Source organism: Calliphora vicina, chromosome 2 (assembly GCF_958450345.1).
Source record: "Calliphora vicina chromosome 2, idCalVici1.1, whole genome shotgun sequence".
NCBI lineage: Eukaryota > Metazoa > Arthropoda > Insecta > Diptera > Calliphoridae > Calliphora > Calliphora vicina.
This window is the reverse complement of record NC_088781.1, coordinates 139,641,974-139,663,295: the sequence shown is the minus strand read 5'-3', so window position 1 is coordinate 139,663,295 and position 21,322 is coordinate 139,641,974. Positions and strand designations below refer to the sequence as shown.

The following is a 21,322-nucleotide window of genomic DNA, read 5'->3' as shown; positions in this document are numbered from 1 at the left end:
TATCTATTAAATAAATAAAAAAAATACTATTTTTGTGTATAAATACAGTTTTTGTGTATAAATACAGTTTTTGTGTAAAAATACTATTTTTGTGTAAAAATACAATTTTTGTGTAAAAATACAATTTTTTTGTAAAAATACAATTTTTGTGTAAAAATACAATTTTTGTGTAAAAATAAAATTTTTGTGTAAAAATAAAATTTTTGTGTTAAAATAAAATTTTTGTGTAAAAATCAAATTTGTGTGTAAAATCAAATTTTTGTGTAAATACTATTTTTGTGTAAAATCAAATTTTTGTGTAAATACTATTTTTGTGTAAAAATACTATTTTTGTGTAAAAATACTATTTTTGTGTAAAAATACTATTTTTGTGTAAAAAGTTATTTTTGCGTGAAATATAATTTTTATGTAAAAATCAAGATAGGCACTCATTGGAAACGGTTATAAAGTAACTTAATGCTAATTTGGATTATTCCTGTAACGCTATTTTGGCGTAATTAGGTTGCGGTATTTTAATGCAAATTTAAATTTTCAGAAATTGACCATGTTGGTACTAAATTACATCTTAACTATTTCAATAAACTCTATTATTTAAAACAAAACTTTATATTTTCGAAATCTAAAATTATTTATAGAGTAATGGTTTTTGGAGGTAGCAGCATTTTCAAATATTCCGGTAACGTTTTAAAATAACGGTAATCGAAATTTGTTTCCAAATACAATTATTGTACTTGTACTTTATGTAAATTTCAATGGTAAATAGTATCTTTGGGGTAAAAAATTTACGTTTGTGTAAAATTTTATATTTGTGTAAAAATACATTTAAAAAAAATCACAACTTTTGTTTAGAAATATTATTTTTGAGTAAAAATACAATTGGACAATTCACAAGGTCTCTTATCATGTCATATTGTCATAATGTCCTAATAATTCACAATGGTTTTTAATGCTTTTCAAGAAAAAAATGTCTTAAAATAATACTACTCTGTATGCTATGTTTATTGTGTTATCGTAACCAACCAGCAGACACCTACGCCGAACACCTAAGAGTCGGTTAAGCAGAGCCGCCGAATCATGAAATGTTAGGACATCATGACAATATGACTGATAGCAGACCTTGTGAATTGACCAAATATCTTTACCAAATTGTTATAACTGTGTATTAAAATATTGCTTTTTGTGTAAAATTATTAATTTGCTTGGATTTCATTCATTTTCTCTTTGAATTTTTAAGAAAATTTTTTAATTTTCTCTTATTTTATTAGGTTTCAAAGCAATATATTCGAACAAAGATTAAATTAATTCAAAGTATTCAATAGATTCTCCACAAACACTTAAAACATTTTGTACTAAATTTTAATTACAAGTACTTCCTTTGTTACCAGTGAATTCGTCAAGCTAATTAAATTCATCATCAAGAACTTTGTGACAAAAATAATAAAAAACCATTGCTCTTTTTAAAAATGCTTAAAACAAGCCTTAACATCCTTTGCAGGGTTAAACAATAAAATGTCTCAACACCTTGTTCAACACTTAAAGCAAACCCGTACTTATTTTATTTTCTCCTTAGTTTATTTATTTTATTATTGTACCTTTTTTCTCTTTATTCAGCTCCTTTTTAGCAAAGCTTCAATTGTAATTTAAATCAAACGTTTAAGTGGCTTTCTACAGCTTGACAAGCCAAGCAAATGGTCATTGTATTTAACAAAGAAAAAAAAGGAAACGAAAAAAAATTGTTTTGTAAAAAAAAGGACATTTAGCTAAGGAAAATATACAATTTCCCATACAACTATTGAAGATACAAGAAACCCTTAAGGATTTACCACAAAATTTTCTTAAATGGTCAAGTAGTTGTAGTTTGTTAAATCAAGTGCTAAAGATTTGTATATCAATAGCTAGCTATAAAGCTTAAAAATCATAAATAAGGCAAAAAAAAGCTTAAGAAGATTTGATTTTTTTTTTATTTTGAAAAGAGAATAAAAAAATAAACAAGATGAGTTTCTAGTTATTTTGTCAGGAATGAATTATAACAAGAAATCTTTACTTCAAAACAATTGCTCAACCATATACAAATTGATTTTCAACAGATTTTACTTGTTGTACTATGAATAGAACAATGTAAACTAATAAACAAACACTTATTTATACTCGTATATTCTCATATGTATGGTAAATAGTATTGTAGTAAAGGATGTTGTGTAAATATGTTTGTATTGGTTTATGCAGAAAGAACTATTACAATAAACAACTGCTTAACATACCCTGACTTATGTATGAGAATTTATGTGTAACTGTATGATGGTATGATAATGATGTGTTGAAATGTTATCTAATATGTTGTGTAGTTAGAAGGAATCCTTACTTACAACACATACATACATTCATATGTTGAAAACTACATTGTAAATGTACCACATTACATATGCATCACATTCATCACTTTATAAAACACACATTTACTATACATTCAAGCATACAATATGCAATACTCAGGCATCCTTATAAATGTTTAAGAATTTCAACTTTAATATAAAAAGATAAGTTTTAACACAATTCACAATTCTACTATGTATTCGTAAACAAAATAGTACAGTTAGACAGAGAATAATTTAAACAGTTTTTTAAATTCAAGAAAAAAAAATTAAATTGAATTGTGTAAAACCATTTCTATCTATATAATAACAGTCTACATATACATTGTGTAAAATTAGTAACTTCTATTTTTTTTTCTTAAATAAAATGTCTTCTTATTTATGTATATGAATTGTGTTATAAATATTATTTTTTTGAGTAAATGTTGTACTTCTATCTAAAAATAGTATTTTTGTGAAAAAATTAAATCTATTTTCCTGTAAAAATAAAATATTTTTGTAAAAAATTATATTTTAGTGTAAAAATACAACTTTTGTGTAAAATTAAAATTTTTGTGTAAAATTACAATTTTGTGTAAAATTAAAATTTTTGTGTAAAATAAAAATTTCTTTATAAAATTAAAATGTTTGTGTAAGATTACAATTTTTGTGTAAAATTAAAATTTTGTGTATAATAAAAAAAATACATTTTTGAATTATGTTATAAATATTATTTTTTTGAGCAAATGTTGTACTTCTATGTAAAAATAGTATTTTTGTGCAAAAATTAAATCTATTTTGCTGTAAAAATAAAATATTTTTGTAAAAAAATATATTTTAGTGTAAAATTTAAATTTTTGTGTAAAATTTAAATTTTTGTGTAAATTAAAATTTTTGTGTAATATTACCGTTTTTGTGTAAAATTACAATTTTTGTGTAAAATTACCGTTTTTGTGTAAAATTACAATTTTGTGTAAAATTTAAATTTTTGTGTATAATAAAAATTTCTTTATAAAATTACAATTTTTGTGTAATATTACAATTTTTCTAAAAAAAATACAATTTTGTGTAAAATTACAACTTAGTGTCAAATTACAATTTTGTGTATAATAAAAAAAGTTAATATTTTTGAAGAAAAAAAGTAACAACTTTTGTGTAAAATTCAAAATTTTGTGTAAAATTTAAATTTTTGTATAAAATTACAATTTTTGTAAAAAAATACAACATTAAATACCATTTCAGCTAAACTAACGTTAGCAAAATATATGCAATTATCGTTACCGCTAAAATACGATTACCAATATAACCATAAATAACGTGCCTCTATAAAGAAATAATTAATTTCAATAATTTAAAATCCACAAAATTTAAAATATAATTAAATACAACCTTTGCAAACTTATCTGTAACTTTTGAGAATTTTATTAATAAATTAATTTATGATGAAATTAGCTGTAATTTACAATTACCTTTTAAAACTTTAGTGTAAAAATACGAATTTTTGATAAACATTTTATTTAAGGTAGAAAATACATCCAAATAGCCAATTGTCTAAAATTAATTTACATTGATATTCTTTGAATTATTGCAAAAATTAACTTGAGTCAAATTTACTTTCAAATTATACAAAATAAAAAAGTTCAAATAATTACCAAAAATCTCAAAATATTATTTATGGGTAAAAATACTACTCTTTTGGTTAAAAATTATTGATCAATTTACAAGATCGTGATAGGTCATATTGTCATATTTGAAGATGTTGTTATTGCCTTTCAAGCAAAAAATGTCCTAAAATAATACTACTCTGCATGCTATGTTTATTGTGTTATCGTAAACAACCAGCAGAGACCTGCGCCGAACTCCTAAGAGTCGGTTAAGTCGAGCCGACGAGTCGTGAAATATTAGGACATGTCATGACAATATGACATGTGAATTGACCATATGTTTTTAATCTAAAATGCTTAGGGCACTGCTACACGTTCAATATATATTGACCGCGATCCAGTATCGCGATATTTATTGAACGTGTAGCATGCAGAATTGATGGATCGCGATCCAAATCGCAGAATAACCTAATTTTGCGTGATCCATTACAATGGATCGCGATCCAAATATCGCAATATATATTGAACGTATAGCAGTGCCCTTAAAATGCTTTTGCGTTAAAATTTGATGCTTGGGTAAATTTAAAAAAAAAAAAAACATTTTTGTGTAATAAGTTATATGTTAGCTTACAAAACTATGTTTGTGTACAAATTATATTTTAGTGTAAGAAACTTTTTGTCATGTTTAAACATTTGTTTTTATGAAAAATTTTAGTTTTGTGTAAAATACAACTTTGTTTATTATATACTCTTTTTGTTTAAAAATACTATTTTTTGGTAAAAATAAAATATTTTTGTGTAAAAATATTTACACAAAATATAATATACTATTTTTGTGTAAAAAAAAATACTATTTGTGTGTAAAAAAAATACTATTTTTGTGTAAAAAAAATACTATTTTTGTGTAAAAATACTATTTTTGAGTAAAATTACTATTTTTGTTTAAAAATACGTAAAAATACCATTTTTGCGTAAAAATACTTAAAAATATAATTTTTGTGTAAAAATACAATTTTTGTGTAAAAATACCATTTTTGTTGTAAAAATACCACTTTTGTTTAAAAATACTATTTTTGCGTAAAATAATATTTTTGAGTAAAAATAATATTTATGTGTAAAAATACTATTTTTGTGTAAAACTAAAATTTTTGCGTAAAAATACTATTTTTGGTAAAAATACAATTTTTGTGTAAAAATACTATTTTTGTTTAAAAATACGTAAAACTACAATTTTTGCGTAAAAATACCATTTTTGTTGTAAAAATACCACTTTTGTTTAAAAATACTATTTTTGCGTAAAATAATATTTTTGAGTAAAAATAATATTTATGTGTAAAAATACTTTATGGCTGTGCAAAACATTGCGTAGTTTATAACTTATTAATCGGAGAGAATTTTTGTGGCTTGTGACGGTGTTAATATGTTTTTAAACGATCGCTAGATTTGGATTCAATTTCGGTGACTATTATTTCAGCACGGACATTGAAAAGAGAATACAGTCTGTCACATTACAAACAAACTGTAATCACAAATGCAAACTCATACTGGAGGACCTATGTATGTATGTCAGGTATAGGAAACTGGCCTGAGTGACTTTATTAGATACTTCAATAGCACAAGTTGGATTTAGTAGTCAAACACTAGTAAGTGATCTTGATATGACAGCTTACTTAACTTTGTTTAACGCCATTTTAAAGTGATTGGTTTCTTTCGCATAAAGTGTTCGAATCTGAAACGATCGCTATCACAAACCTACTAATTTGTGAATTTTGTTTCCTAATTTTACTATCTATTGTTAGAAATTAATTACAAATGAATTTGAAATATAACATTTACTCTGTTTAAACATACATTTTCGTGCATACATAGATGGTTAGTATTGTAGTATATTATCATGTTTTCCTATAGTTCTTCTACATACTATTATAACAACTATTCTGTATACAAGAAACTAGAAAAAAAAATAAAAACAACAATAGCAATAAGTAGATAAACAAACAAATAAACAATTGTGTTGTTGGTCTATACAAGGAACTAATACAACACAAACATAAACAATGCGAGAACTAGGAGAGCAGGACAAGGATGAGAGGCGAAAGGCGAGACAACAGGGAAAGAGTAACAAAAACAAACGAGAACACAAACAACCACAAATCAAAGTCATTGAAGCAAATACTAACAGACTAACATTTCTACAAAATACACATAGACACAGATATTCATACATAAACAAAATGAAGAAGATCCTTAGAGTTTTTGTAGAAGAAAACAAAATGTGGTTAAAACCAAAACAAAACAAAAACAGAACACAGTAGAAATAGTAGAAAATAAAAGAAAAGATTTTGAAAAGCAAACAAATAGTGCTTATAAAAATTGATAAATTCGAACAAACAATAGCACAAAAAACTAAATAAATGGGGGGGAGAAAAACTAATAATTGAGAAAAAAACCAACAACTTTGTATAAACTGCAATGAAAATATTGTTATTAATTTGAGGAATATGTTGTGGGATTGGTTTTCTAAGTTAATTAAAAGATTAGATTGATTTGAAAATAAAAGACATACGAACTATTCAAAAGTGGTCAAATGAACCTCTTTAGGGCCCCTAGTTTTTAAATTTCATGTAAATATAAAGGCTCTAAATTTTGTTGTAGGCCCCTGAGGGAAAGCTTCCTTACTAAAGCTAGTACTTACTAGCAAATGATAAATTTATTTATTTGGATTTTTAGAAGCTCCTAACTTCTTCCCCTTAAAAATAGGTTCTTTTGAAAGCAAACTTAATTGCTCACCTCCATGATGAATAATTTTCCATTATTTATAATTCTGCTTAATGATTTTTTATATAAAATCATCTCCTCTTTTTTTACCTTAACCACTCTCCTTTAAACAACAGAAATTATTTTGAATTGTTAATTTTTGTATTTTTTGTTGCGTTAATTTATAAAAATTCTCTCGAGCAATCATTTCATTAAGTAAATAATCTACCTACACTGATTATACAGCATTTTAATATTAATAAAATCATAAAATAATAAACATGAATACAACTACACTTTCCTTTCCACTGGTCATGGACTCAACAACGGCAAAAAAGGACAACTGAACAACATTTAAACTCACTTAACAATAAATTTGTAATTTACACAAAAAACCTAAAAAAAAATAACCAACAGAAATTATAATAAAACCCTTTTTTCTGAACACTGCAGCAGGGTAATTAGAAGAATGTTGACTGCAAAATATATCACTCCATAGTAGATAGCTGTAAAACAAAAGTCCCCAAAACAGAATTTCATTTTGTTAATAAGTTTCGTTGGACAACATCATTGAAAGCATTTAACATTATTGTCCATCGTTTTTTCTACCCCATCGCAGTATTAGTACTTTATAATTGTCCTTGTTGTCAAACCATTTTTAAACAGGTAATAAAGTTAATGACAAAAAACGAGAAAAAAAGCATAAAAAATTCACGGAAAATAACTCGTAATAAACAAAAGTATTTTTACACAATACCTGAGGCAGCATAAAAACAACAATGAATGAAAAAAAAAATAAATAATCCTTATTCCAACATTTTTTAAGTCATTCATTAATATTTTATGGTTAAAGATTTGAAAAGGGGTTGATGGTTGTTTGTAACAGTTCTTTTCTCAAGTTGTAGAGGAAGAAGTTGTTGATGATGACGATGATGGCGCTGCTTGTAGGTGACAAATTCATTTTTTAATTAAGAATCATATGATGCAGAAATATCACACCGTTTTTTGTTTTTAACCATGAATACCTACTTATGCTTTTTATAAAAATAATAATAATTACCACCCGTTTTGTTTTTCTGGATTTATAGTGAAGATTTTTTTTAATTTTTGTGGTTTTCCCACACTTCAGCCGGTTTTGTATTAAAAAGTTTTTTGCAAAGCAATAAGCATTCCATTGCCTCTTAAGGACTGAATTATTAAACCTTTTAGGAGGAAACAAAATATGAGGAAAATCAAACAATTTGATTTAGATCCAGTTCATACGTGAACATAGAGCTGAACTAGAACTGAACATGGAACTGAACATTGAACTGAATAGGATAGGAAATAAACTAGGAAACGAACTAGGAACTGAACTGATGAAGTGATCTAGGAACTGAACTAGGAACTGATCTATAGCTGAACATGGAACTTTACATTGAATTGAACATTAAATGGAATAGGATAGTAAATGAACTAGGAACTGAACAAGGAACTGATTTAGAACTGATCATGGAACTTTACATGGAACAGAACATTGAATTGAATAGGATAGGAAATAAACTAGAAAATGAACTAGAAAATGAACTAGGAACTGAACTAGGAACTGAACTTGGAACTGAACTTGGAACTGAACTTGGAACTGAACTTGGAACTGAACTAGAACTGAACATGAAACTGAACATTGAACCGAATAGGATAGGAAATTAACTACTTAGGAACTGAACTTGGAACTAAACATGGAACTAAACAAGGAACTGAACTAGGAACTGAACTTGGAACTGAACTTGGAACTGAACTTGGAACTGAACTTGGAACTGAACTTGGAACTGAACTTGGAACTGAACAGAGGAACTGAACTAGAAACTGAACTACTAACTGAACTATTAACTAAACTAGGAACTAAACTAGAACTGAACTAGGAACTGAACTAGGAACTGAACTAGGAACTGAACAAGGAACTGAACTAGGAACTGAACTATGAACTGAACTAGGAACTGAACATGGAACCGAATAGGATAGGAAATAAACTAGGAACTAAACATGGAACTGAACTAGGAACTGAACTAGGAACTGAAGTAGAACTGAACATGGAACTGAACATTGAACCGAATAGGATAGGAAATAAACTAGGAAATGAACTAGGAACTGAACTAGGAACTGAACTAGAACTGAACATGGAACCGAATAGGATAGGAAATGAACTAGGAAATGAACTAGGAACTGAACTAGGAACTGAACTAGGAACTGAACTGATGAACTGAACCTCGAACTGAACTAGGAACTGAACCAGGAAATTGAACTAAGAATTGAGACTTGACTTGAGACTTGACTTGAGACTTGACTTGAGACTTGAGACTTGACTTAAGACTTGACTTTAGACTTGACTTTAGACTTGACTTGAGACTTGACTTGAGACTTGACTTGAGACTTGACTTGAGACTTGACTTGAGACTTGACTTGAGACTTGACTTGAGACTTGACTTGAGACTTGACTTGAGACTTGACTTGAGACTTGACTTGAGACTTGACTTAAGACTTGACTTTAGACTTGACTTGAGACTTGATTTGAGACTTGACTTGAGACTTGACTTGAGACTTGACTTGAGACTTGACTTGAGACTTGACTTGAGACTTGACTTAAGACTTGACTTTAGACTTGACTTTAGACTTGACTTTAGACTTGACTTGAGACTTGACTTGAGACTTGACTTGAGACTTGACTTGTGACTTGACTTAAGACTTGACTTTAGACTTGACTTGAGACTTGATTTGAGACTTGAGACTTGACTTGTGACTTGACTTGAGACTTGACTTGAGACTTGACTTGAGACTTGACTTGAGACTTGACTTAAGACTTGACTTTAGACTTGATTTGAGACTTGAGACTTGACTTGTGACTTGACTTGAGACTTGACTTGAGACTTGACATGAGACTTGACTTGAGAATTGACTTGAGACTTGACTTGAGACTTGAGACTTGATTTGAGACTTGACTTGAGACTTAAAACTTGACTTGACTTTAGACTTGAGACTTAAAACTTGACTTGACTTTAGACTTGACTTTAGACTTGACTTTAGACTTGACTTTAGACTTGACTTTAGACTTGACTTTAGACTTGACTTTAGACTTGACTTTAGACTTGACTTTAGACTTGACTTTAGACTTGACTGTAGACTTGACTTTAGACTTGACTTTAGACTTGACTTTAGACTTGACTTTAGACTTGACTTGAGACTTGACTTGAGACTTGACTTGAGACTTGACTTAAGACTTGACTTTAGACTTGACTTGAGACTTGATTTGAGACTTGAGACTTGACTTGTGACTTGACTTGAGACTTGACTTGAGACTTGACATGAGACTTGACTTGAGACTTGATTTGAGACTTGACTTGAGACTTAAAACTTGACTAGGAACACAACTTGGAACTGCACTATAAACTGGAACAGAACTTGGAATTGCACTATAAACTGGAAATGGAACTGAACTAGAAACTGAACATGGAGCTGAACTAGGAAATTAACTAGATATTGAACATGATACTGAATGTTGAACTGAACTAGAAATTGAATATGAATATGAAACTTAAATTAAGACTTGACTTGACATGGAATTCAACTAGGAACTGAACTAAGAACTGAACTTGGAACTGCACTAAAAACTGAACTAAGAACTAAACTAGGAAATGAACTAGAAACTGAACTTAAAGGGTTAATTTTCACCTCTCAAACTATTCATAACAATTTTGAAGAGTTTTTCTCTTCTCTCAACCCTATACTTAACTAAAGCAATCAGCACAAAAAAAAAAAGAATCATACCCACTACAGAAATAAGGCTAAGACTTACTTATGAATTATAAGAAAAGGAAATATTTGTTTTGTAGCTTTCAGCAAACGAGTTTCTTTTTAAGGGTTTTGTCTTCCCACAATGTCCCTAAATAAAAGGCGACAGAGAGAGAGAGAAAGTGAAATAGCAGAAGAAAGTTCACTTAAAACCCGCAGTAGAAGTATGAATATAGGAGCGAGTATGTGTAAGGAATTATGTAAAAATCAAGATGCTTATTTAAATGAAAAATTTCTTTTTATTCTAGTTTTAAGCATGACAAAAAGTTCCTTAAGCCAGCGCTATAGTAAAAGTAAATGTAAAGATAGCAAAAAAATAATATTTTATAAAACTTAGTTGTTTAAAAAAAAGATGTTCTTATTTTGCTTAAGAAAAGTTTTTTGCTTTTTTTTCTAAAGGTTTTATACAAATCTTTTATTTTTTTTTTGTATAGAAGGATATAGGGAATGACATGTTTTTCATTTTGAAGGTGCAGTTGGAGAACAAATAAATTTTAGCATGTTTTTAATGTAATTTCCATAATTGATTTCCCAGATTTTATGTGAGATAAAAGAAAAAATAATCATACTTATTAAGTTAACTAAAAACCAGGGTGAAAACTATTTAAAACCCGAAAAGGGGAGAAAGTTTTCTTTTAATTTTTAAAGATTTTCCTTTAGGCAGTTGTTGTGTATTTAAATGAAATTAATCAAATTAGTTGAGGCTTAAGGATTGTGGTTTGTGGGTTGTATTTAACCTTTTTATTTTCTGTATAAAAAAAAGTGGTAACTTTTTAAGTTTTTTATGATTTTTTTCATTTCAGTCCCTCCCATGCTGTTGATACCACATCAATTGGTGGGTGCCCCTGAAGGTTTCAATGTTACAATCGAATGCTTTACCGAGGCTCATCCTACCTCTTTGAATTATTGGACTAGAGGCGAAGGACCAATTATACATGATTCCAGTAAATACAAGTGAGTGTTTTTTTTATATTTCTGCAATATTTTAAATTCTTTATTAAATTCAAAACGAAAATTTCTTGTTTCTTTTTGCTGTCAGAGTGGAAGCTAGCATTGGTGTGCCTGTTTATAAGACCCATATGAAATTGACTATTTTAAATGTGGGCAGCGGTGATGATGGCATCTACAAATGTGTGGCCAAAAATCCTCGCGGTGAAACAGACGGCATCATAAGACTTTATGGTAAGTTTTGAGTATTTTACTTTTAACACAACGAAAAATGCTTCTTGAATATAAGGAAAGTAATTTTAATGATTTACATGCTTCCATTCTTAGCATGTACGTAGTATGCTTTTAGAAGAGCAAATCATGAACAAATAGTTTAATTTGTATTCAGTGCTGTACTGAAGTATTTCACAAATTTCTGTTTTTGTTCTCTTAGTCATATAAGTCATTCATTCGTTTATTCATTTATTCATTACTGTATTAAGTCATTTCTTTAATGGCTTAATATTCAATTTAATAATAAAATTTTGCATAAATTTTATAGAATAAGGCGAAGAAATACACTCGAAAAATTTTGAGAAATAATATAGGAAATAATGATATGAAAAGTAACTGAATACAAAAAATATAAACTTCAAGAATTATTATAGTGTCTACTCGATGTAAATTCACATACTCAAGCTTACCCAGCAATTCCGGGTGACTGCCCCGAAATATGGATTTCAACTATAATTTTGGGTCACCACTGGTTACAGAATTAGCCATGTAAATAAATTTATATAAATTAGCACAACAATTTAAATAGTCACTCTCTTTTAATACACACATTTTATAATTTATAAGAAGATATTGGTAATGCAGTTGATGTTAACTCTAACAGCGTCAACGATAAACTAACTGACTGACTCACAACTAGCTATTTACATAAACAGCGCTATCTTCTAGAAGTCTCATGAATAATTAAACGGAAAAATCTCGAAAGTTATATTTCCACAAAGACTTTCAAAGCTGCTATACAGTTAATGTTGTCATTATTATGAACAATGTAAATAACAGCGCACAGTGTTTTAGAAACTTTTTTTTTGGAAATAATTCGGTATCTTGGGAACTATTGGAGATATTATTACGAAATTTCACATGCTTTGAGCTGAGGTGTTTTCGAGTTGATTTACGTTTGCTTATCTTTCTAGCGCTAATGGGGGCCATTACGTAGCCCCTCAAAGTTGGTCAACTCTGGTCACAAATTTTTTAAAAAAATCCCTTATGATCCGAAAAAAATCCATTTATGATCCGAATGAGCTGAAATTTTAAATAAAATAATCCCTGAAATGGTCTAAAAAAAAATACGCTTACAAGTGTAGGTTATCTCTATTAGTTGAAGAGATATTCAGGTTTATTGATTTATTTTTTTTTAATTTTGCTTTTTTTGGTTTTTTAGATATGGCGGGCCTACGGAGGGTCGGAATTTGACGATAAAATTCTAAATAAAATAAAAAACTTGCTAACAGTTATCTGTTCCCTATAAAAAGTTATACGCAGCCAAATTTGGAACTTGTAAAAAGGGCCGTATTTTTTACGTTTTTTTCCAAAAAAGTCCATATATTTTTTAAGAAACATATGTGGTTATACAAATATGGAGCTTTTTCATGGATCCGTGCTTTGCCTTTTTAGAATTTTTTACTCAAACCGAATTTTTTTTTTTTAAATTGGCCAAGTTTGGATAGGACTGGGGGGTGATATGTATGCTTAAGTGAGCCAAATTTTTCTTTACACGCTTTTGCATTAAGTTATCTTTCTGGATTTTATAAAAATTCTATATAGTCCCGAAGAAATTTTTTTCTACAAAAGAAAAATTATATGGGCTTTTTTGGGAAAAAAACCTAAAAAATACGGCCCTTTTTACAAGTTTCAACTTTGGATGCGTATAACTTTTTATAGGGATGAGATAACTGCTCGCAAGTTGTTGTAGCTGATAAAAATAAATTTCGACGCTCCGTAGGCCCGCCATATCAAAAAAAAACATAAAAAGATCGAGCAAAATTAAAAAAAATAAATCAATAAACCTGAATATCTCTTCAACTAATAGAGATAACCTACACTTGTAAGCATCTATAAGCCCAGTAACTAGATATTACTGAGACACTAAAGTGACGATTGGCTTCACTCTAGATTACCAGGGATGCATAAAGTAACCAATTGACTTGACTTTACATTACAAAGAGCATATACGTGTCAAATAAACCAAAAAATGCAAATTGGAGGCAGCTAAGTAATTGGGAACTTTAGAAAGGAGTTACTTATGGCTCGAAAATAAGTAGCTCTTTTCTAAAGCGCAGTACTCTGTAAATTACATAATAGAAATATAAAAATTGGAATCAACAAAGTGGAAATTACTGACTGAAAGGAATATATTGAGTACTTTTAAAACTTTTGGGTTATTGTTGACTTTTATAACTTAAACATTGTAATAATAGAACTGTGTTTAATACAACAGCAACATACCTTCCATGTTAAACACATATACACATTACAACCATTAAATACACAACATTCCAATGAAAAAAATAAAATTGTCTAAAATTTTGGCTCATAACTTTTTTCCTAACAAACCGATTTTGCTGATATTCAAAACGAAACTACTTAGATAAATTATAAATATTTTAGTAGAATCCCATTTGTTTAAATTGTGTATTCTGTGCGTGAGAGTGTTTTACACAAACATAGAGACATATAAAAACACATAAATCGAATAACAAGTACATAATAAGCTAAATTATTAGGGTCTTAGGTTAATTTTGCTAAAAAACTATAAGTTTGTCTAGCTGAAAGTCACAATACTCTAAAATTGTTTTAATGTAACAGAGTAACAGTCATATACACATCACAACTACAAACTAGTGATTATTTCTACGAAAAATCGAGGTTGTCTCAGATTTTGCTTCATAACTTTTTACCTATAAAACCGATTATGCTGATATTCAATACCAAACTACTTAGGTTAATGATAAACATTTTACATGATTCACAGAAATTTTGTTTTTATATTTAGGAAGTGAGAGTGTTTTACACAAACAGACAAATGTGCAAGCATAGCTAAAAAGAAGTTACAATTTCATTAGAACCAGCATTTTTGTGTGGATTTAGGTTTATAATTCTAAAGGTTATGAATTTATCTTGCCTTGAGTCATAATACTCTAAAATTGTTTTAATGTAACAGAGTAACAGTCACAGTAACACATCACAACTACAAACTAGTGATTATTATTTCCATGAAAACTCAAGGTTGCCTCAGATTTTGGTTGATAACTTTTTTCGTCTTATATCGGTTTGGCTGATATTCGATACTAAACTACCCAAGATAATGATAAATATTTTTGGAGAATAACACTCATTTTGGATGTATATTATGGGCGTGACAGTGCTTTACACAAACAGACAAATGATTAGCATGGCTAAAATAAGTTACAATTTCATTAGAACTAAAATTTATGTGAATTTTGGTTTAAAATTCTAAAATTTATGAATTTATATTGCTCAAGGTCATAATGTTTGATTGAATATAAAGTTTGTTAATTTCAAATAAAATTTCTAGAAATTTATTATGAGTTTTTCGGCATTTTTATGAGTGTAAAGCAAAAACACAGCTATAAATACCAATTTGTATTTTATATACACACAGCTACTCTCATATTTATATTAATAAAATCTCTTCAACCACAAAAGCTTGAAATCATACACTTTTATACGGTTTTTATTGTGGCTCATGCTGCTGATTTTTCGTTTCCTCCACACACAGACGAACAAGCGACTCTTGTCTTGTCGTAGTTAAGGAGAAGAGAAAAACAACTATATTGAAAATAACTATAAAATTGTGTACAAATGTATTTATATACATACATATGTATGTGTGTGTGTGTGTAATTGTACACATATCCATATATATGGCACAAAATGACGTTAAACAGCAATGAGCAATAAAACTTTGTATATTGAATGCAAACTAAAAATAAAATTCCTACAAAACTGAAAAAAACAAACAACAACATATACAAATAATTTCAATGTTTAACTGCAAGGCAAGTAAACCGGCAGGAAGGGACATCATACCCATACAAATACACTATACTACACATACAAATATAGACAGCTAGACACACTGACAGATAATTTAATGGGTTGGGGATAAAAATGCAATTGTATGTAGGTAGTTGAGTTTTGCAGTGTAATATTCCAAAGTATTATAGTTATACTATTGAAGCTATAAAGATTTTAAACCTTAAATTTACACATATACATACATAGCACCCATTTTACTCGTACACACTCAAAAATATTTGCCTTAAGCCGTGACTGGGGCAGGCGGAGAAAGTAAAAACATTCAAAAATATTTCCACATGTTGGTCGCGTTTTGTGGATTTTAATGAAATTCATGAAATTGTTGTCATAAATAATTAAATTGAGCAGTAGCATACAAAAGAGCATATAGCCATGTTTACTATACAAACAGACAGACAGACCGACAGACACACATATATACATATTTATATATGTGTGTATGTAGTCATAAACACATACACAAATATTAACCACATCCATACATATGGCTATGTAGGTATATATAACTGTATAATAGACATGCATATGCATGCATATCTATGCTATGCTATGAATATGCATAACACAACTGAAATAAGTCAAACTGGAGCAAGCATATTTTCAATTTTACAAAATTTCGTATGAAATATTTGAAAATGCTTTTGACTACACTGAATTTTCAATAACCATCTCCTAAATATCACAATTCTTCTCACCATTACTTTGATTCCAGCATTCATTACAAACTTTTGTGTACTGTAAATAAGTGGCCACTTAAAATTCGTACGCACTTTAGTAATCATAACAACGCCCCCTGTTATCAAAATGGAAAAAGATTTACATACGTTTTTAACAAGAAATCTACCATTATTCTACAATGAATTGCAAGTCATTATGTTTAGTTTTAAAAAGTGTAGACACAATGGAAAAAGAAGCTAGAGAAAAAATTGTGCACAAATATCTAGAAAATCCGACTTTGTCGGGTTATAAGAGAGCCAAAATCTGATTTTCGGCAGATATCAGATCAAAAATTTTACGTCTCGGCAGCTCGAGGTTGTGTGACCTTTAAAGTAAAATACGTAAAATTGAACAAAAATATTAATTTGACAGGCAATCCGCAGCTGCGGTTCGAAGAGTCAAATTTTACAGAAGTTTTTCAGTTTTTAAAGAATTTTCAGAATTATGTATAAAAAGAGAGTTTGGAAAAGCGATTGCTGTCATTTATAAGACATCACAGATCTGATACAAAGTTTTAGCAAAGTTGTCATTACTCTAATACAACTATGAAGTGGTATAATGAGAATAATATTGATGTTATACCAGAACACATCAATTAAACAAATTGCACAAATCTTCGTCCAATCGAGGGCAATTGTTAAACGTAAATTGAAAAAGAGTGCAGGTACAGTAAATAACCAGATTTTGATGAGAAAAACGTGGAACAAATATAATGGAATAACTATAGAAGTGGGAAGAAAAGTTGTGCAGCTATTAATGGGAGGCACAAAAAGAAAATCCAGAAAATTTATTTGAAATAAAGACACATAAACCTACAGTTATATTTTTTTTAAAGCTTAACAAATTACCTTTAATTTCATGTATACACGCAGAGAAAAAATATAGTTGGGCATGGTTACTGTAACCATTTCAATATTGTTACAAGTTTTTTAACAATATTATAGTCACAGTAACCATTTACATGATTGTGGTAACCATAATATGGTTAACTTACGATTCACATGATTGTCTCAACCATATATATGGTTACAGTAAACAAATATATGTTTGTGACAACCATTTATATGATGAAGGACTTATCATATTATGGTGCTTGGCTTAAGGCTTATCATAATCTGAGAACAACATATTATGATAAAATTATTCATCATAAATATGGTTGCCACAAACATATATATGTTTACTGTAACCATATATATGGTTGAGACAATCATGTGAATCGTAAGTTAACCATATTATGGTTACCACAATCATGTAAATGGTTACTGTGACTATAGTATAGTTAAAAAACTTGTAACACTATATAAATGGTTACAGTAACCATGCCCAATTATATTTTTTCTCTGCGTGTAAAATGTTAACATACTGTTACGAAATTGTACTTGAATTCAAATATAACGATTTTAACGGCCGATTTAAAAGTAGCATAATGCTTTCAAATAGCAGTGCTGTAATAGCAAACTGTAACATATCTGTGGGCATTATTAACATTGAATAAAAGCTTTCAGTTGACCATTGATCGTAAGTATGGCATCGCTGTTTGCTGCGACCGTGTATTCGAATTCGAATATTCAGTTTAAGAACATTGTAGAAAGTACACCACAGATGACGTATGTATGTATTAGAAAGCTCTAGACAGTTAAAGATCAATCTAGAGTGCAGATGACAGTGTTATAAATAGTGGCAGAGGTTGCAGTCGTTAGTGAGTTTATCAGAGACGCTTTTCGAATAAACATCAATTGAGTGCCTTAAAGTGTGCTGTTTTTTCAAGTGAATTCGTGTACATTATAAAGTGTGTCTGTATTTCTGCGAATTTATAAACGTGTATAAAAAAAACATTGAGTGGCTATTTAATTCTGTGGTTGTTGTACATTTTAAATAAATAAAGAGTTGTTACAATTTTTAAACTACTAAACGGCTTTTATTTGCAATCAAAAGTATCCGGTTTATTTAAAGGAAATAAACCAACGTTTTGAAATGGTTAAAACGTAACAATACGTTGTTTCATTTAAAAGTTATGGTCTCTTTAATTCGTCCCGATTTTAACTGGCCACTTCTTTACTTTAGAAAGTAGATACTTTGCATATTATTTTAGCCGAAGTATTGAGATTATGACTTAAAAATGAGAAATTTTTTTTTTTTAAATTTTTAGCTTTTATTTTGAAACATCTGTACAATATAAGTTTTTTCAAAGTATCGGCCATTGTTAGCTATGACCTTTTCCAATCTTTCTGGAAAAGTATGGATTCCATGCCAAAAGAACTGCTCTTCTTTTGAGGCCTAGGAATAATCAAGCCAATGTCGGTTACTCTGTTCCAAAGTAAAATGTATTCCGGAGGGAACGTTCTGCTTCGATCGAAACAAATAGTAGACGAACAGGTCACGTTCTGGACTATAAAGCGGGTGAGGCTAAATTTACCAACCACTTCATTCTAAATAGTTTTTAACAGGTATTGCAACATATGGCCGAGCGTTGTCATAATGGAATACTATAGTTTCAATCTGGGCGTTTTTCGGACAATGCTCGCTTCAAACAAATTGGTTGCATTCGGTACAGGTTTCCTGTGATGGTCTGGTCAGATTTCAGCAGCTCATAATAGACAAGAACTTTTTTTTAAAATGGATTTTTGGCAATTTTATTAACTCTTTCAGCCACGCTTTTTTGTGTATAGGTTTAAAATCAAAACAATTGCATTTTTACTTTAATCTAGGTTAGTTTATTATAAAAAGTATTATAAAAAGTAAGAAAAAATAAATAAAAATCTGAAAAACCACCCCATTCCAAGGTTTTTTATGGAGTTAAGTGGTTAGTTTACTAACCACCGTGGATTGCGATTGGCATTACAAATAACTATGATAATAAAATTTTTTGTTTCGTTTAAATTTTTTGGAAGTCGAGCATTTTGACTAAATTTTCTGACCAAATAGGCGAAATATCAAAGTAACACTGAATTCGATGAGCAATAAATACTCTGTTATTTAAATGGGGGATTTCACGTCAAGTGTTTTAATGTTTTAATATGTTTTAACATAAATGTTTTAACACAAAAAGCTCTTAAAGGAATGGACTTAAGCTTTCATTTGAGTAAAAAAAAATTTTTTGAAAAAAAGTTCGATTTTGCTAAAAAAAAAAGAATCAAAAATTGTATATCTTGAGTCACAAAACATTTATTTTGCTACATATATCCCACACAAATCCCACTAAGCAACCAAATAGGTCTTAAAGGAATAGACCCAAGCTTTCTTTTGAGCAAAAAAAAAAAAATTAAAAAAAATTCCCATTTTAAAAAAAAGGTAGATTTTGCAAAAAAAAAAAGTAAAAAATTGCATATTTTGATTTACAAAACATTTATTTTGATAGATATCCCACTCGTATCCCACTAAGCGACTAAATAGGTCTTCAAGTAAAATATCTGAGCTTTCTGTTGATCAAAAAAAGAGGGCCCATTTCGAAAAAAAAGTCAACAAAGTTTTTGATTTTGCAAAAAATTTCATGTTTTGAGTTACAAAACATTTTTTTTAATAGATATCGAACTCGCATCCCACTAAGCGACCAAATAGGTCCTCAAGGAAAATATCTAAGCTATATTTTAAGAAAAAAACATGTTTGGCCAAAATGTCAAATTTTGACACCCTCTAACTCCGAGAGTCATTTAACGTGAAATCCCCCTATATATATTTATCAAACCAGAGCACTCTGACGGCAAAGTTTTGCAAAAAATCATAAACGATGACTTCAAAAAATATATTTGTTTAGCAAAATGGCAATAGATGACAATAAACTATGTTTTAAAGACTAAAGAAAATGTGGTTAGTAAACTGACCACCCAACCGATTTCGGCAACGAAGCTAAACAACTATTTATCAACTCGAAAACACCTCAGCTCCAAAGTTGTGTTTATTTTACAACAATTTCTTCAAAATATAACTAAATATGTCCTTTAATTGTTAGAAGTCCAAAATTATAAATGATTTTCTTATCTAAAAATAACTGACCTCTTTCCTTATACAAGTAAAATATGTATGTATGTATGTATGTATATTAATGTACATACGAATATGATTGCCTGAATGTTATTAACTACTATTTCAGCTTCAGGAGCTGATGCTGCTACTGCTGCAGTTGTAGTTGCTTTAGCAGCTGGCTTTATTCCAGTTGTTATAATTGTTGTTGTGTCAGTATGTTGCTGATGGTAGCTGCCTATTTGAGTCGGCAGTAACAAACAAACAAACAAAACATAAGAGTGAAAAGAACTCATCTTCATTTCCTATTTACCCCTTACAATAACAAATTTGTAAAATTGGATTTTCAGCTCATATCTCTTTGACTGTCTGTTTGTTTGTCTTTCTATCTGTCTGTCTGTTAGTCTTTTCTGCTGTCTATGGTTTTTGTTTTCCTCCCATACATATTAGGCTCTGTTAACTGTGTGCAACATGTTGGTTATAATGGTTCTCGTAATTGTATTTTAAATGCAATTTACTAAATCTGCTAAGTTTTTTTTTTGGGTAGGAGGTTTTGAGGAAGTTTTTTAATTCCACGAATGTAAAAATAACATGTAGTGCAAAAAACTAATAAACTTAATACTACTTAAACGAATTATTTCAATCATAGTAATAGGAGTAACAAACAAATTTGGCATTTAAAAATATGTATTGTATTGTATATTTGTTAAACAAAAAAACCATTTTGCAATTTAAGCAGTTTTAGAAAAGTTAGAGCAACAGTTTATATTTTATAATAAAGAGTAATTATTTTTTTACAATTTAACTGTGAAAAACAATTTGACAGTTCCTAAGTGCTGTTAGAAAATGAAGTTAATGGAATGAATATTTTCAACATTTTTGTAAAATTTCAAAAAATTTTCGAAATTTTTTTATATTCTGAATCATTAAATAAAATAAAATAAAATAAAATAAAATAAAATAAAATAAAATAAATTAATATTTAGAAATAAATATTACTCATTCCACCCGTTGCACATGTTAAATATGCATGTATCTCGTAAA

The 21,322-nt window shown here is 28.8% G+C and overlaps 1 protein-coding gene across 1 annotated transcript in view; it reads left to right on the top strand.

Annotated features, from left to right (window-relative positions):
- Window positions 1-21,322, top strand: part of DIP-zeta (Dpr-interacting protein zeta) — a 136,752-nt gene that overhangs the window by 98,511 nt on the left and 16,919 nt on the right. The window contains exons 6-7 of the mRNA XM_065500431.1: window positions 11,341-11,491; window positions 11,577-11,719. Coding sequence (XP_065356503.1) covers window positions 11,341-11,491; window positions 11,577-11,719 — 294 coding nt within the window. The remainder of the gene's footprint in view (window positions 1-11,340; window positions 11,492-11,576; window positions 11,720-21,322) is intronic.